The 18,699-nt window shown below is 41.9% G+C and overlaps 1 protein-coding gene across 3 annotated transcripts in view; it reads left to right on the top strand.

The window, feature by feature from the left end:
• Positions 1–18,699, top strand: part of cpne2 (copine II) — a 272,940-nt gene that overhangs the window by 79,047 nt on the left and 175,194 nt on the right. For all 3 annotated transcript variants that reach the window (XM_043707144.1, XM_043707142.1, XM_043707143.1), the window contains exons 7-8: positions 5,461–5,550; positions 10,470–10,568. In XM_043707144.1, the coding sequence (XP_043563079.1) occupies positions 5,461–5,550; positions 10,470–10,568 (189 nt within the window). The remainder of the gene's footprint in view (positions 1–5,460; positions 5,551–10,469; positions 10,569–18,699) is intronic.

Raw genomic sequence — 18,699 nt, 5'->3', positions numbered from 1 at the left:
GGCAGCAGGAACTCATCTCCTGTCTCCTCAAAGACTGTCCTCCATCTACAAGGCACAAGTCAGGAATCTGATGGAATATTCCCCACTTGCCTGGATGAGTGCAGCCCCAACAACACTCTAAAAGCCTGACACCATCCAGGACAACACAGCCTGTTTGAGTGGTATCACATCCACTCCCTCCACCACTGACATTCTAAGTAGCAGCAATGTATACTATCTACAAGAAGCACTGCAGAAATTCACCAAAGATCTATAGACAACACCTTCTGAACCCACACCACTTCCGTCTAGAATGACAAGGGCAGCAGGTACATGGGAACGCCACTCACCATCCTGACTTGGAAATATATCACCGTTCCTTGAAGGACATTGTGGGTCTATCAATCACACATAGACTATAGTGCTTTAAGAAGGTAGTTAACCACCATCCTCTCAAGGGAAACTAAAGAAGGGCAATAAATGCTGGACAGCTGGTAACAACTATGAGTGAATCATAAAAACGAAGGCAAGGATTCCATATGCAGAGTCAGGAGTTTTGATTACCATCCACTGTGGATTATAGAAGCCCATCTGTGGACAGAAGATCTGGCTGCACCTAGCCTTGGCCTCTTGGGTGAGGCTTCTACTTGGCTCCTCTGCTGGGGCATTGTGCACGAAAGGGTGAGACTGTAAAATGTCAGTAATCATGAGTGCCACAACCAGCAATAACAACAATCTGTATCTGCATCGAGCCTTTCGTGCAATAAAACATTCCATGTGCTGCAAAGTAAATTTGATACTGAGTCACATAAGGTGGCATTCTGGCTCAGTGCTTATCATTTCTGCCTCATAGAACCAGGTTGAATTCCAGCCTCGGATAACCGTTTGTTTGGAGTTTGCACATTCTCCCAATGTGTGCGTGGGTTTCCTCTGGGTGCAGGTTAGGTGGATTGGCCATAGTAAATTGTTCTGTAACGTCTCAGGATGTGCAGGCTAGGTGGGTTAGTCATAGGAAATGGAAGGTTATAGGGTGAAGGGGATGGGATGCTCATTGGAGTGTCAGTGTAGACTCGATGGGCCAAATGGCCTCTTTCCACGGTGTAGGCAATCTATGAGATAATAAGGCAGATAACCAAAAGCCTAGTAAGCTTTATGCATCAATTTAAAAGAGTGCTAAGTTGTCAGAGAGGTTTAAGGAGGAAAATTCAGAGATTAGACATCAATATCATTAATTACAGATACAATATTCCACTTTCAATTCCATAAATTTCTCCCACGTAATACCACGTAAACTCTACAGCCAGAGAAGCACCTCCATATGGACATTGTTGCACACTGCTTGCTTCTACACTTTGCTAGGAGATCACAAGGATAATGACTGGTGATACCGTCCTTGAGAACCAGCCCTCATTCACTGAGCACTTTGCTGCAGTGTTCAGGCCAGTTTTGCATTCCCTGCCCATTTCCATAAGCTGAAGCACATGTGGAACATATTCCGCTCAGAACAAGACCTGTTTTGGTCTCCACCTGGGACTGAAGAAATGTCAAACTATCTGGGCTCTGTTCTGGGAAGCTCACTCAACATCAGCTGCACTAGCTTTGCACCTATTGACAGTGAAAGGTGGCCCACTTCAACCAAATTGCCAAGAACATAAGGACATCACTGACACATGATCTCTCGAATCCCCAGAAGAAGTAAAACACCAGTTGCTAAATCCTTGACCCACACAATTCCCAGCACCAGCCTCAACGCTGAAATGTATCTGTACACTCCTACAGGCACAGGTCAGTCAAAACATATACAAGATATTCATGTGTGTGAGCTCTTTTGAGAACTTAAAAAAAATTGCATTGATTTTCACAGTTTTAATAGCGATTAAGTGTAGGTGTCTTTATTTACAACATGAGCATTTAAAGCTTCAAGATTTTATTTGGCTGAAAAAAATTATAGCTTGGAAAACTCCGTCTCCACCTCCTCCCCCAGCATCTCTCTTCCTCTCCTGAAGGTTGTGGCTGTTATAACAATTCAGTTCCTTTGGCAGTTGTAATCTTTACACTCCATGGTGTGAGTGGATCTCAGTAACCGAGTCTGGGGACCTGTCGGAGTTGAACCTGATCATAAGGTCTCCTGATGTGAATACTTTTTATGCAGGCTGATTAGATAATGATTGGGAGTGAGGAATTTCCAGCGTTGGAAATAATCGTGGAATTATACTATGGCACACACCCATTGCACCAATGTCCAATCACACTTAACTTTCCTGCTGACCTCATATCAAAATGTAAAGGTTGGCAGAAGCAATCAGAGCTGAGGGAGTCTGGATCGCACGTGATATGTTCCTTCTTGAAATGCAAAAATTAAAATTTCAAGCCATCTCACTATCATTCATTAGATGCTGCGTGATTTAAAAACAAGCGATGTACGGATGCTTCTTGACTTTCAATGAGACTTGCACTGATGCCAGAAAAATATATTCAAAGCAACAGAAACCTGCTTGAAACTGTGAAAGGAATTCCAAGATTTTTCTTTTGTTTTCCTACATAACATTTTGTTTTTGAATCAGTGCAATTGCAAGAGTTTATGGGTATGGCTGTTTAGTTTTTAGAAGAGCCATTGCAATCGGCTGAGATGTATTCAGGTATTGGGCTCCATAGATGAGCATAAAATAGCAAGGAAGTTTTGGTATGGTTACACCCAACTTTCCTTGACATTTTTCAATGGGTATTTGCTTTACATTTCAGTTACGTGTACCTCCTGGTGGTGCATGTACACAGGAAATTCTGCCTCCACTTGCTGATCTTATGTAATTGAAACCCCCTCCTTTGAGTCGGAGGGTGAAGCTGATAACAATACCCCAGATTACAGAGGCTTGACTGAGACATGCCAATCCAAAAGTTGAGCTGAGACCTTTCTGACTGTGCTCACTGAGCAGCATGCTTCTTCAAACAATTTCTCCAGCTTTTATTGAGCGAGGCATTAGACTCGTCATTTTGTGGCTCATCCGAGGCATCAGGGGAAAAAAACACAGACACACTCTCACACCCCTGTTAACCAGGGCAAAAACAGGCATCATGCACTGGTGCCAAATAACCCATGTTGAGGAGGCAATAATGAATGGTTGCATATTTTCAATGTGACAATTACAAGTGTACCTGGTTAGAATTTGTGTCACGTCAGACACATGCGATCTCAAATGCCTTTTAAAATCACAGCTTGCGTGGAAAGATTTTATTGCATATGAATCACTTCATTGTCTCCCAGCTCTGCTATAAAGGTCAAGTGAGACACTTCTGGTTTTGCTGCAGATTTATTTTTATACTCATTGCTTTACCCCATCATTTGAAATGAATATATAAAATCATATTTATAATGGGGAATGATCAATAAACAGATCTCGCTTTCTCGCTTGGCACACATCATAGCTTCCCTCTCTCTGCCTTACGGTGATGAATAAAACTGATCTATGTTATATGGATAAGGCTAAAATTTAAATTACTTTCATTAACCTGAAGTTGATATTTGGAGGGGTTGGCTGTTTGTGCTTTGCAGGGTGAAAACAAGAGTTTCGGGTATTGGAGCTCCAGGTTCACGTGAAGCACGATTTAGCTTCAGGTAGAATGGAAACCGAAAGAACTGCGGATGCTGTAAATCAGAAACAAAACCAGAAATTACTGGAAAAGCTCAGCAGGTCTGGCAGCATCTGTGGAGAGAAATCAGAGTCTGGTTTGTTTTCAGTAGCATGGGTTCGATGCAGGGTTAAAGGTCCATCCACTGCCTCTGTCTCAAGAGTGCAGCCTCCATCCATCGTACATGGCTGAAGTTCCCACACCAGCCGTCCCTCTAAGTATGCTTTCCTTTGTCTGTTTTGAATTATGACGAATGCTCTCTCACAAGGAATTGAGATGACCAAATAATTTTGTGCAGGATCGTCACTAGCAGAGGAAGTTTCATCCTTCATGAGTGGGCCACATTTAAACCAATGGCCTAGAGTCATTATGACACAGAAGGAGGCCATTTGACCCATTGAGTTCATGTCAGTCCCGAAGGGGGAGAAAGGCAGCATTGTGAGATTTGATCTTAAAATTTGACAATCACTAAACCACATGTTCGAATGATGAACAAAGGGGGATTGGGAGACAACTGCTCACTGGCACCTAGATGGTGGACTCTAAAAAAAATTTAGACTCCTCCATGTCTGCAGTCTTATTTATGTAAGATCTCATTCAAAACATTTAGATGGAATATTCCACATTGAGGAGAAACATTAACCAAATTAGTCTTGCTGGCCAAGACAGCAACAGCAATGTGGAAGCAGTTTGCCCAGACTGACTCACACCTTAAACCAAGGGAAAAAAATCAAGAGTTTTGACAGAACTTTGAACAGTCACCAGATATTCTGAACCTAGCTCATTTCCATTTACATCAGATAAATATTGAGCTGAAAAACGCATTTGTTTCTCAATTCTTTCAAAGAGGAGGATTGTAATGTTTTTCTCTGACATCTAAGTTATCCCAGATGATATGAGAAACAAATTTGCATTCACATAAATGGGCAATATTTCATTGTCCTACTGTTATACTGCACATCTCCTGTTCAGTTCCACTGAACCCACAAGCATGACGTCAGCCCATCGCCTGTTTAGCATTTCTGCCCAGGATAAATTTCTAACGTCATTATGTCCGGTTGAGATATAGTATACAGCTACTCAGGATGTGACTTAAAATGCTTTCTCCTCTCTGCACCAAAGTGAGCCTTCCATTGCCAACAATGTTTGGCCAGTTTTGCCTTTCTTTGTGGCAGTGTGGGATGTTCCAGTCAGAATACAGTGCTACTTTGTCTGCTGGAAACTGAGCTGGCCCAAAACAGATTTATAATTGATGTCATGTTCTGGACTGGAAGCAAATCCCAAACTGAGCGACAGAGAAACAGTATTCTTTCTGCTGCACCACATAGCTCTCCTTCCTTTTAGGTGAGCATAACTTTGTTGCTACCAACACAAAGTTTGATCCCTTCACCGACTTTGTCCCCACCCCTCCCTCCCTGTCCTGAAGTTGGTAACTGGCTGATTTGACAGATATTGGACACTCTAATTGACCATTATTCATGAAGGTTGTTTCAGTGTGAAGTATGAAGGCAATGGTGTTGCTCGCTATGGAATCCCAGGGGTGTTGCTATCAAACCCAGTGCAATTCCAGAAGGGAATTCTGGGCAGGAATAGAAACTTGAGAGGCCAACTAGTTTAGCACAGGCCAAGACACAAAACCCTGACATTTTTCAAGTAAAGTGCTTCATTACGCCCAGGCTAAATTCAGTGACGCATCAAGGTAACGCACAAGATACTGTTGAATGTTATTTGATTTAGCTCGTCCGTGTTTTCTCATTCGATATTGTAAATCGACTGAACAGAGGCCATTGTCTAAGTGTTCCTAGAGCGCTGTTACCAGTGGTGTTGCTAACTATTTTCTCAATTCTTTTGCAGGTTATAAAGAATACTCTTGATCCTGTCTGGAAGCCTTTTAGTATGCCATTAGTGTCCTTGTGTAATGGAGATGTAGAAAAAACTATAAAGGTAATTTGGGTCACTAATGAATGATCTGCTCTAAAAGCAATCCCTGAGTTCTAGGCTGTTTTTATGGACATTATATGGACACCCAAGATACAAGCATTCTAGGAGACAACATGTACGATACTGTTTTGATTAGAGATCTATAACACGCCAATCAATGCTGCTTTTCAATGCCTCTATTCAGACCGTGTGTATTCCCGTAGATCATTCCCTTTTGCCTATCAATCAACATGCACTCCTCACTTAACAGTCAGCTTAACGTTAGAATATTCACTATCTTTGGGAATAGCAGACAGCAGCCTGTCTCTGATTAATGGCAGATATTTCTCCCTCGATAGGAGGATATGGTCTGAATGAAACAGTTGGCAGAGGTGACCACAGCAAGAGAACCATATCTAATTGCCAATGAGATTGGTATCGGTTCTTCACTTCTTTCCTGGAGACATCACAAATATCTAATACGCAAGAAAAAATACGATGATACTGGAAGTCTGTGATTAAAATGTCAGAAATACTCAGCAGACCAGTCAGCATCTGTGGAGAGAACCAGAGTTAATTGAATTGAACCTGCCTTCACCAGATTCTTAGACAGTACATTCCAAACTAGAGAAACATCTCTCTATCTCTCTCTCTTTCTCTCTCTCTCGCACATACACACACTCTCTCTCTTGCGCTCTCTCCCTCTCTCCCTTCCTCCCCACACAAAAATCTCTCTCTCTCGCATGCGCCCTTTAAAGGGATCAAAAATTAACTCCGTATAAAATAATTATGACACAGGCATCCACATGGTGAGGTAACAAATTGCTCAGGTATTTCTTATCAACAAGAACAGGAAGTTTCTCCTCTAATTACTGCCCATTAGTCTACCCTTCCATCCCCAGCTGTCAGTAAAGCGATTGAAAGCATAATCAGAAATGCTACCAAGCAACACCAACTCATGACTAACTTGTTCACCGATACACTACACGTAGGTGATGTTGATCAGCTTCCTGTCACCTCGGAAATGTGGAACTCCCTTCCCCCAAAAGGGCTTTGAGGCTGGTTGGGAATTGAAAATTTCCAACTACGCCTGAGGAATTTTTGTTCAGTGAGCATCTTAAGGGATGTTAAGGAAAGGGAAGAAGACTGAATTTAGAAACAAATCAACCTCAATCTAATTGAGTAGTAGATCAGGCTCAAAAAATGGAATGGCCCACTACTGTTACATTGAACAGCACAGTAGAGTACAGGCCCTTCAGACTTCAATGTTGTGCCGACCTTTTATGCTACTCTAAGATCAAACTAACCTACATACCCTTCATTTTATTTTCATCCATGTGCCTATCCAAGAGTTGCTTAAATGTCCCTAATGTGTCTGACTCTACTGACACCGATGGCAGTGCATTCCATACACCCACCACTCTCTGTGTAAAGAACCTACTCTGACATCTCCCCTAAACCTTCCTCCAATCACCTTAAAATTATGTCCCCTCATGACGGCCTTTTCCGTCATGGAAAAAGGTCTCTGGCCATCCACTCTGTCTATGCGTCTTGTATCTTGTACACCTCTATCAAGTCACCTCTCATCCTTCTTCACTCCAATGAGAAAAGCTCTACCTCCTTCATTTTTCCTTCATAAGATATATCCTGGTAAATCTCCTCACTAAGGCTTCCACATCTTTCCTACAATAGGGTGACCAGAACTGAACACAATATTCTAAGTTCAGTTTAACCAGGGCTTTACAGGGCTGCAGCATAAACTCACGGCTATTAAACTCAATCCCCCAGCTAATGAAAGCCAATACACCATATGCCTTCTCAATAACCCTATCAACTTGGGTGGCAACTTTGAGGGAATCCATGGACATGGATCCCAAGATCCCTTTGTCCCTCCACACTGCCATGAATCCTGCCTTTAACCCTATAATCTGCATTCAAATTCTACCTTCCAAAGTGAATCACTTCACACTTTTCCAGGTTGAACTTCATCTGCCACTTATAAGCTCTGCATCCTGTCAATGTCCTGTTGCAATCTACAATAGCCCCACCTCCCCCCACCCACACACATACACACACACACTATCCACAACTCATCAACTTTCATGTCATTGGCAAACTTACTAATCCACCCCTTCACTTCCTCATCCAAGTCATTTATAAAAATCACAATGAGCAGAGATCTCAGAACTGATCCCTGTGGAACACCACAGGGCACCGCGATCCAGGCTGAATACTTTCCATCAACTATCACCCTCTGTCTTCTATAGGCCAGCCAATTCTGTATCCAGACAACCAAATTTCCCTGTATCCCATGCCTCCTTACTTTCTGAATGAGCCCACCATGGGGACTCTTCGCAAACGCCTTGCTAAAATCCATATGCACCACATCTACTGCTCTACCTTCATCAATGTGTTTTGTCACATCCTCAAAGAATTCAATAAGGCTTGTGATGTGTGACCTACCCCTCACAAAGCCATGCTGACTATCTCTAATGAGCCCACCATGGGGACTCTTCGCAAACGCCTTGCTAAAATCCATATGCACCACATCTACTGCTCTACCTTCATCAATGTATTTTGTCACATCCTCAAAGAATTCAATAAGACTTGTGATGTGTGACCTACCCCTCACAAAGCCATGCTGACTATCTCTAATCAAGCTATGCTTTTCCAAATTACCATAAATCCCGTCTGTTAGAATCCCCTCCAATAACGTGTCCACCACTAATGTAAGACTAACTGGTCTTTAATTCCCAGGGTTATCCCTATTCCTTTTCTTGAACAAGGGAATAACATTTGCCATCCTCCAATCATCTGTCATTACTCCAATGGACATTGAGGACGCAAAGATCATCGCCAAAGGCTATGTTCCAGTGGTTTAAGAGAGTCACTCCACTCTCATCACAGACATGGATCAGAGCTGAGCTGAGAATAGATATAACTTAACATCAATCTCATATGCCTCAGCGTCCATTTTCCTCTTTCCCTGTCAGCTGAGCATTCCGCAAGCAATCAAGCTTATTTTACAAAAATAGTTGTACAAAAATGAGCCTCCCCAGTTAGATTGATGCAGCGATCAGGCTGCTGGAGGATTCATGGCAGAATGTTCCTGACTAGCGAAGCAACACTCACTGCGCGACAACCCCAATGGGGATGGAGTCTCAGGCCCAGACTCTCCAGACTAGCTCTGAAACAGCACCCCTGCTCTATCCTGTCCCCAGTAATGAAAGATTTTGTGCTGGTTTAGAGAAAGATATTGCGATCTTGCATATTCAGTGTTGTAATGTAGGAAACAGAGCAGCCAATTTGGGCACAACAGACTTCCAGAAAATACTAATTTTGCAAACATCAAATAATCTGTTTTTGTGATGCTGGTTGAGTGCTAAATCTTAGCCAGAGCATCCACATTGTGGCTTCTCTGTTTTTCTTTGAATTATGTTGTAAGAGGGTAAATGGGATCTCAGATCCAATATTTCCATTCACTCTATTCAGGGATGTTATGAAACAGTTCTGGAGCAGAAGGGACTTGAACCTGGGCCATCCAGCCCAGCGATAAGGTCATTACAAATGTGCCAGAAGAGCTCTCCAAAGTCTCAGTTGAACATCTCATGTCGTGCCCTTCCTTCTCACTGCATTTTACTGAAGGATGGAACACCTGGGTAGCACTGCTTATCACATACTGCCTGAGAAGTGGGAAATAAGCACAAAGCTTAGAATGCCTCCCCTGGGAAATGAGGCAAACAGTAATGGCTAGATGGAAGGTTTCAGTGGAGTACATTAGGAGAAAACTGTATTCAGTGTCGGGGAGGGCCAGTAAATGAGAGCTCACTGATTTAATAGATTAGAATCAAGGTGACATAAGGTGAGTTATTGTGATTTGGAATGTACTGCCTGAAAGGCTGGTGGGAAAGAACTTGCAAAAGGAAATTGGATAAGTGTATCAAAGAGTACGATTCACAGGGATATGAGGAAGATGGGGAAGCGGGATTAATTGAATACTTCAATCAAATAGTTAGCAGAGGCTTAGTGAGCAGAATGGCTATGTTTTGTGCCATTCTATTCACTATAAAAATGGATGAAATAGTGCAAAGCAAATGACACAAACTGTAAAGTGGGTTCCAAAACTGCCTATGCATCAACTACGCAGGCTCAGCATTTATGAAAGTTTTCATTTTTTAAAATGTAATTTTTAGTTTGTTCAATGGCTTTACTATTGCAGAATCCCCACTATATAAATTCTGGGAGTTCCCATTCATCAGAAACTGAACTGGACTTGCCCTATAAACACAGTGGCTACAAGAGCAGGCTAGAGATTAGGAATACCACAGCGACTAAATCACTTCCTGATTCCCCAAAGACTCTCCAAAATCTACAAGGCACAAGTCAGGAGTGTAATGGAATACTCCCCATACCCTGGAGTGGGGATGAATGCAGCTCCAACAACACAGGAAACTTCCCATTCAGGACAAAGCAGGCTGCTTGAATGACTCCATCTCTATCACCTTCAACCTTCATTTCCTCAACCATTCTGTTACACAGTGGCAGTAGTGTGTACCATCTACACGACGCACTGTAGCAGCTCATCAAGACTCTTTTGACTACGCCTCCCAAACCCGGGATCTCCACCATTAGAGCAGCAGGTACATGGGAACACCAACACCATCTTCACCTCCAAGTCATGCATCAGCCTGACGTAGAACTTTATCACCAATCCCTCACTGTCACTTGGTCAAGAGCCTGGATCTCTCTCCTTAATAGCATGGTGGGTGTCCCTACAGCACAAGGACTGTGACAGTATAAGATGACATTCTGCAGGGTAATTAGGAAAAAATTGCTGTCCTAGCCAACAAAACCCAAATCTCGTGAATGAATCATTCTTTTTAATCTGTTTTTGGTCGCAGTTCAGATGTTAATATGCTGCGTTTGTCTTTCTCCTCTACCAGATTCTTTGTTATGATTATGATAATGATGGTGGACATGATTTTATCGGAGAGAGCCAGACAACAGTTTCCAAGATGTCTGAAGCAAGCAACTCGATGGAGGTACGAATGGCTAGCTATATGGCACCTCTCTAGTTGTCAGCTTAGTAATACTCTGGGCTGGTTTTGGATTTCTCCATTAGGGATTGGGATCCTACAATATAGTCATGTTGCTGTGCATATTCTGGTACAGGTTGCTTTGGTTTCTGGTGGGAAAGCTCACAGTTCACATCAGTAACATGAATACTTTCCGATAGTAGTCATGATTTGGAGATGCCGGTGTTGGACTGGGGTGTACAAAGTTAAAAATCACACAACACCAGGTTATAGTCCAACAGGTTTAATTGGAAGCACACTAGTTTTCGGAGTGTCGCTCCTTCATCAGGTGGTAGTGATGAAGGAGCGACGCTCCGAAAGCTAGTGTGCTTTCAATTAAATCTGTTGGACTAAAACCTGGTGTTGTGTGATTTTTAACTATGAATACTTTCAAGCTTGTACTGTATTTACTTAAAAGAGGCAACGTTGACCTGTTCCTGAGAAAGATATTCGCTAAATGAATCATATATCAGTAGGAAAGTGTTGAGGGGACAGTAATCATACTAATATTAAGCCACAGCAGACTATGGAAAAGGGCAAAGAACAATTTAGAGTAAGAATAATTAATTGGAGAAAAGCTAGCTTCAATGGGGTAAGCATAGGTCCGAGTTGAATAAATTCAAAGCAAGTGCAAATAAATAAATTAAAATAGTTTTAGAATTTCACTCAAATGACGTGAAAGATTAGCAGGAGAACAATGGATGACCATCAGCAAGGAGGTAATCCAAACACAATATTTGCTCAGAAGTAGTCAGATACAGTCCCTTGAATGAGCAATTAAAATAAAGAAGAAATAGTGAGCTTATAATAGATGTCAGAAAGGAAAATACAATGGAGACACCCAGGGTGAATGTAAAGAGTTCAAAGGGGCAGTGAAAATGCAAATAAGAGGAGCAAAGAGAGAGTATGAAAAGAGATTAGCAGCGAACATAAATCTAAATCTCAAAGCTTTCCATCAGAACATCTATAGTACACAAGTGGTAAAAGAAGGAGGGGGCCAGTTAGGAACCAAAAAGAGTGTTTGTACATGTAGGATATGGAGGAGGAATTAAATGAATACTTTGTATTTGCATTTGCAAAGGAGGATTACATTACCCAGATGGTGATGAAAAAGGAGATATTTCACCAGAAGGGTTTGAAGTTGATTAGGTGGGGGTATGAGATAGTCTGACTGTAGACGAGGCACCAGGATCTAGGTAAAAACAAGGACTGCAGATGCTGGAAACCAGAGTCTAGATTAGAGTGGTGCTGGAAAAGCACAGCAGGTCAGGCAACATCCGAGGAGCAGGAAAATCGACATTTCGGGCCAAAGCCCTTCATCAGGAGGCACCAGGATCTGATGAGGTACATCCAAGGATATGGAATGAAGAGAGTGTTGAAATTGCAGAGGCACTGGTCATAATTTTGTATTCTATCTTAGACATGGGGTGTTGACAGAGGCCTGGGGAATTGCAATAAAGGGTGTAAAATCCTGTTCAATAAAGGGTATAAAGATAATCCCAGCAACTATAGACAGTCAGTTTAATTTTGGTGATGGGGAAACATTTAGCAACAATAATTTGGGACAAAATTAATAATCACAGGGATGAATGTGGGTAAATAAAAGAAATATTAATTTCTTGCAGGAGAATTGTGTTTAACTAACTTGTTGGAGTATTTTGAAGAGGATTGATGAGGGCAGTCAGTTGTATGTTGTTTTGATTCTCGCTGATCTTATTACTGGACAAATCAGACCCCAGACGGAAATCTAGTTTGATAGATGATAGTTTCTTTGGTTTTAGTTTTAACAAAGTTACCTCTCACTGTGAGAGAAGTAGAGGCACTTGATTGTACGTGTGTCTTATTTATTTTTGGAGGCAGGCCAAGTTGTGAGGTCAGTAAACCCCTCAGCTTTATTAATAAAGGACTACAGTGCAAGGGCATGAAGGTTACATTGAAATCGTACAAACACGCGTTTGGTTTCAGATGGAGTATTATGTCCAATTTGAGGAACCGCACTTTAGGAAGGATGTGATAGTATCGGACAGTGCAGAGACAATTCCCAAGAGTGATTCCATGAATGAGGAACTTCAATCATGAAAAGAGACTGGAAAACTTAGAACTGTTTTCCCTGGAGAAAAGAGAGGAGATTTGACTCAATTATTCAAGCCTTGAAGGGCTTGGAACAAAATAGCAAGGGAAAAACTGCTTTAACTCATGAAGGAATCAATAATCTGAGGGCACAAATTTAAAGTAAAGAGTATAGAAACAAAATTGATATGAGGGAAATATTTTCCTTTCAGTGAGTGGTTAAGGTCAGGAATATCCTGCCTGAGTTGGAGGCAGGTTCAATTGAAGCATTCAACAAAGAACTGGATTGTTATCTGGAAAGGGCAAGTGTGTAGGAGAGAGGGCGGAGAATGGCACCAGATAAAGTGTTCATTTGTACAGAAGACACCAACATAATGGACCAAATGGCCTCCTTCTTTTAAATAGTACTCATCTGGATGGAAATTTGTTTGCAAAGATAATTTTGAGTTAGAATTTCACAGACTGTGATGTTGACTAGGAATTTATTCGTCAGTCATGATACCACAAGGCTCAGATTTGACAGGTCCATAGCCAAATATTGGACACAATCTCATCTATTCTTCCTAATGCCATGGTTCTGTTACCATAATCTTTTGTATCTTCTGCATTGGCAATATCACGTGGGAAAACATTTCCCGATGTGAAACAATACTGAATCCTTGAAGTCAGTTATGTTTTCCCTACACCTAATGCACACAGATCAAACCCTATGTATTTCAGCAACAAATAATCACCAATAAATGAACGTATTTTTTTGTAAAACAATTGAAGCAGAGCTGTCAACTTCCAAATGAGGTATAAATTGCATAATAAGTAGCTGATACATCCTTGTCCCCTCTCTCCTGTTGGTGTTTCTCTTACTGAGTTTTCTCCTTTTTGTTCTATTTTCAGTTTTCCTTTCCTTTATTTGGCCTTCTTACTTTACTTTGTACACATTCTTATAACCTTGGTAAGAACTGAACCTGTGCTGGTCCAACATCCCACGACTGGTCTCTGGCCTTTGGTGGCCTTCACTGGATTTCAGCCTGACTGTTAACTGAGTTGAAATTGGTGTCTGAACCACAAGGAATGGCGGAAATAGTTTGTAAGGTTTGGGCTGGGAGCAGCAGAAAAGATGGCCACAAAATTACCTGGCTTTTTCTCTTTTTAATGTTTTCTTCTATTAAATAATCATTTTTACAGTGCCAGGCAAATATCATAGCGACAGAAATGTCTGATCGGTTGCTGTGGTGATGAAACGTCAGCAAGGCCCTGCCTGAGGAATGGCCACATTCGTGATCCCCTTATTGATTTCTCAGGCTCAGGATCACTTTGTCATAGATTTGTACAGCACGGAAACTGACCCTTTGGTCCAACTTGTCCATGCCGACCAGATATCCTAAATTAACCTAGTCCCATTTGCCAGCATTTGGGCCATATGCCACTTAACCCTTCCTATTCATATACCCACCCAGATACCTTTTAAATGCTGTATTTGTGCTAGTCTCCACCACTTCCTTTGGCAGCTCATTCCATACACACACCACCCTCTGCTTGAAAAAGATGCCCCTTAGGTCCCTTTGAATTCTTGGTCCTCTCACCTTAAACCTATGCCCTCTAGTTTTGTTCTTCCTACACCAGGGGAAAAGATCATGACTTCTCACCATATCTATGCCCCTCATAATTTTATAAACCTCTATAAGGTCACTCCTCAGCCTCCAACACTCCAGAGAAAACAGCCCCAGCCTATTCAGCCTCTTCCTATCCCCACAAACTCTGGCAACATCCTTGTAAATCTTTTCTGCACCTTCTCAAGTTTCACAACATCTTTCCTATATCAGGGAGACCAGAATTTAATGCAGTATTCCAAAAGTGGCCTAACCAATGACTTGTACAGCTGCAGTATGACCTCCCAGCTCCTATGCTCAAGGATTATTTTTTATATCTTTCTGGGCGTAACTGCTGTAAGGTGCCCAGTTAAGGTGACCCTGCATCGATTGTCAACTTTGCAGGTAGAGACATTGCTGGTCTCCAGCGATCCCTTGAGCAATTCCCTGGTGGATATGGAGCTCCTTTCTTCCTGATAGGCCCACCAAAGTTGACAGGAAATACCAGACAAAAGGGATCCCACAATGACCCGAACAGTTGGCAAGATGATGAAAGACTGTGCGTCTCACTGGCTGCAAGGGCAGAAGAAGCCTGCAGCGGGCGAAGTGTTCCTGCTCATTTTGCTATCAAAATCTGACTGCCAACCTGGCAAGATTGTGTGGACCATGATGGTGTGCGGAGTCTCCAACATAAACATAGTCACACACAGGGTTTCCACCAGGGCCAGCTTGCCAGATCCAGAATCAAATGGTGGGGACAGGACTGTGAACATGTGAATTACCCTGTGGTGGAGACAATTTCAGAGTATTGTACCCGGTCTTGTTTTGCAAGGCTAAGGATCCTAATCCGAACATAATACATGAAATTTAATGTGGCTAAGTTCTATTGTGATGGTCCTATAACAGTCCCTACAATAAAAAGCACTTTTACTTATTAACGGTCACTTCTTGGACTGGAGTCTAGATTAGAGTGGTGCTGGAAAAGCACAGCAGGTCAGGCAGCATCCGAGGAGTAGGAAAATCGACGTTTCGGTCAAAAGCCCTTCTGAAGGGCTTTTGCCTGAAACATTGATTTTCCTGCTCCTCAGATGCTGCCTGACCTGCTGTGCTTTTCCAGCACCACTCTAATTTAGACTCTGAACACCAGCATCTGCAGTCCTCACTTTCGCTTAGTCTTTTTGGACTGAAGCTGAGATACTGCGGCTGATCATTTTAGCCAAACAAATGTTTTATATGTTTATAGGAAAAACTCTCAACTTGGATATTTGCGAAGTTTAAAGTAATTGAACTTACACTTGCATTAAAATAGCAGACAGAAGGAATTGTAGACTTAAATTGCACACAATAATTTCTCAACTCAAAGTGCAGTTGAACTGTAAGAAACCATCAATTATAAGAAATTGCCGCAATGTAAGTAATTCACCGTTACAATTCTCAATCCTGCACATTCTCTTACATATAGCATTGTGTACAACAGGAAAAGCTTACTCCAGTATGTTGGAAGATGGATTAAGTGTCAAAAATTGTTAGACTGATTTACAGTATTGCCATGATAAAGCTACCATGACACAACAGGGTAGGAGTTGATAAAGGATAAAGTGGAAGGGAGGTGGTGGGCAATTATGACGTGCAACATCCTTACACTGACAAAGAGTGTAAAGATATGTAATGTTCATCTCTCACTCACCAGGGCAAATGCAGTGTGGGATTGGTAATGCAATATGGTCAAAAGTAAAAATCAAAAATTGCTCCTTTTCATGTGGAGAAGAATTTATTCTGTGACCTTAATGCAAAATGAGGCTGACGTAAGCCGATGTGGTTGCCATGGCAAATTTGAGTTCTCTGAGAAAATCTCTTTTCAAAGCCCCATTAATTCACCTTCCAAATTATTGAGTTATTGAGTATTTTCTGAATTAAGATCCTGAGCCACGACATGTCTGATCACAAAGAAATCACAAAAGGCATGTACAAAAATAAAGACCCTGAATAGGTGATGTTTCCTTCTCAATTTTGATGAGAGTGATTGTTTGTCAGACAGTAACTTGTTCCTTCAGCATAATCCTCTCTGTGGCAGCTGCTGGAGTTGTCAACAGAAGCACATTTACTTCTATGATAGCTAGTTATTTCAGTGTCTGTGCTGTTGATCAGCGTAAGATATTGTATAAGGCCAAGTGAAGAAAGAGTCAGAGAGTTATAGAGATGTACACACCCTTTGGTCCAACTCGTCCATGCCGACCAGATATCCTAATCTAATCTAGACCCATTTGCCAGTACTTGGACCATATACCTGTAAACCCATCCTATTCATATAGCCATCCAGATGCCTTTTAAATACTGCACTTGTACCAGTTACAATCATATGGTGACTTTCTCATCCTCTGAAATCCAATGGAGTACATTTGAAGTGTTGTAGTGTAAGAAGTGCAGCAGCCAGTATGTACACACCAACTCCCACATCTCTCCATATGCTAACGATCTGTCTTTGTGACATTGCTTTTGGGTTAATTAAATGTTGGTCAGAATATCTTTGAATTATAAGCCACTGGCAACATGGTTCAAAGGGAATGACCAGGTTGACAAAATAAATCAGATCAGTGTATACTGGTGGCTGCTGCATTCTCCCTCACTTTGGCCTGCAGCCTGAGAATAGTGTCACTCCAGATAACTTCATTCTTTCAAACTGAACTTTAAAGCTGAACTATATTTGCACCGTAGTCTGTCCTATATCCAACCATCGTCTTTCAGTATAGTGATGAGGTTCAATTTAATTGAGGCTTAGGTTGACATGCTGCTGCCTGATTTTTCCCAGAGCTCAGGGAAGTCAGAGGCTGAAGCAAGGTGAGAAGCAGATCAGGATTAGCATCCCCTCCTTCCCCAGCTCCCACCCACTACTTCCCTCCTTGAGACATGCTTCCTCCTATGCAAGTTGATGCCCTTCTCTGTGAATTGATGAACCCTCCCTTCCATAATTGTTTGCCCCTGTACCCTGCACTCCTCCCTCCTCATAACCCACACTGTTTCCTGACAGACAAAGCCCACTCCCCACCTTTAACTGTGTGCTGCAAGCCTTTCAACAGCCACTCAACACCCGCTTAGCTCAAGAAACAGAGATAAACATTAGTCTGAGGCTCAGTCATTACACTGAGCAGGACCTCCAAGTTGTCTGCATTTTCATATTCCCCAACTGCCCCATCCCCTCTCCACCACCTTATTAACATGGAGGCTGGAATGGTCAAATCTCTGGTTTGAGAATTTGAATTCTACTTTAAACATTTTTAAAAGCTGTGATCAGTAAATGTGATATAGAGGTTGTCAGATTGCCATAAAAATGAATTGGTTCAAATAATAAAGAACAATCCAGTACAGGAACAGGCCCTTCAGCCCTCCAAGCCTGCGCCAGTGCATTTTGTCCTTCCATACTAAAACTGTCTTCACTTACAGGATCTGTGTATCCAAGATGGAGGACAGGAAAAATTTCTGGCTGTAAGAGCTGCTCCTTTATTGAGGTATTTTAGGTGCTGGAGGTGATTTCCTCGAATTCCAGGAGCAGCAATTACTGTTTTATACGCTGTTGCATTGTTTTGGAACTTTGGAAAAAAAAAGTCAAAACAACAGCAGTTTTAAAAGGGAGAAGAGCAGACAAAGGAAGCGCATAGTGAGGTCAGTGCAGGAGAGAGAGAGAGAGAACCTGCACAGTTACTGCCTTTGCTGTTTTGAATTCATGTGTCGCTGGACATCGGAATGCGTCTGGGAAAATTAACAAACAGTGAAATTCACACCTGATCTTGGAGGAACCGGTTTGGGTGAAGTTCATAGCACAGAATCAGATAAGTTAATTGTTGTTTTAAGTCTGTCCAAGAGAAAGGCTGCAGTAGTGAGTAGAGTGGGTTCTTTCTTGATTATATGTTTGTGGAGATATGTCTCTTTATTAAACTTAAAATATAAGCCATAACTATTAATTTAATCTGGGGCAGTATTTTGGAGAGCAATAAACAGTGTTATTTTCTGGGTCTGTAGATTGTGATGGAGCAAAAATGGTCTTTGCAGTGACATGTACTTCTTGTCAGAAGTGGGAGTTTAAAAAGAGTTTAAGGGTTATTGTGGATTATATCTGCCATAAATGCTGTTGGATGCGAATTTTATCAGATTGAATGGATCGGATGGAGAGACAGTTAGAAGCGATGAGGAATTTGCAACAGCAACAGTATGTGATGGATGGCAGTTATAGGAAGGGGGGAAGTCTCAGATACAATCACATAGATGGGTTAACTCCAGGAAAGGTAAGAGAGGTCGGCACCTAAGGCAGGAGTCTTTTGTGAATATACCCATTTCAAACAGGTATGCTGTTTTGGAAAATGTAGGGGGTGATGGATTCTCAGGGGAATGTAGCACGAACAGCCAAGTTTCTGGTATTGAGACTGGCTCTAATGCAACGAGGGGTA

The sequence above is a fragment of the Chiloscyllium plagiosum genome, chromosome 17 (assembly GCF_004010195.1).
Source record: "Chiloscyllium plagiosum isolate BGI_BamShark_2017 chromosome 17, ASM401019v2, whole genome shotgun sequence".
NCBI classification, from domain to species: Eukaryota; Metazoa; Chordata; class Chondrichthyes; order Orectolobiformes; family Hemiscylliidae; genus Chiloscyllium; species Chiloscyllium plagiosum.
Note: the sequence above shows the minus strand (reverse complement) of the source record. Positions and strands in the feature narration are given on the sequence as shown.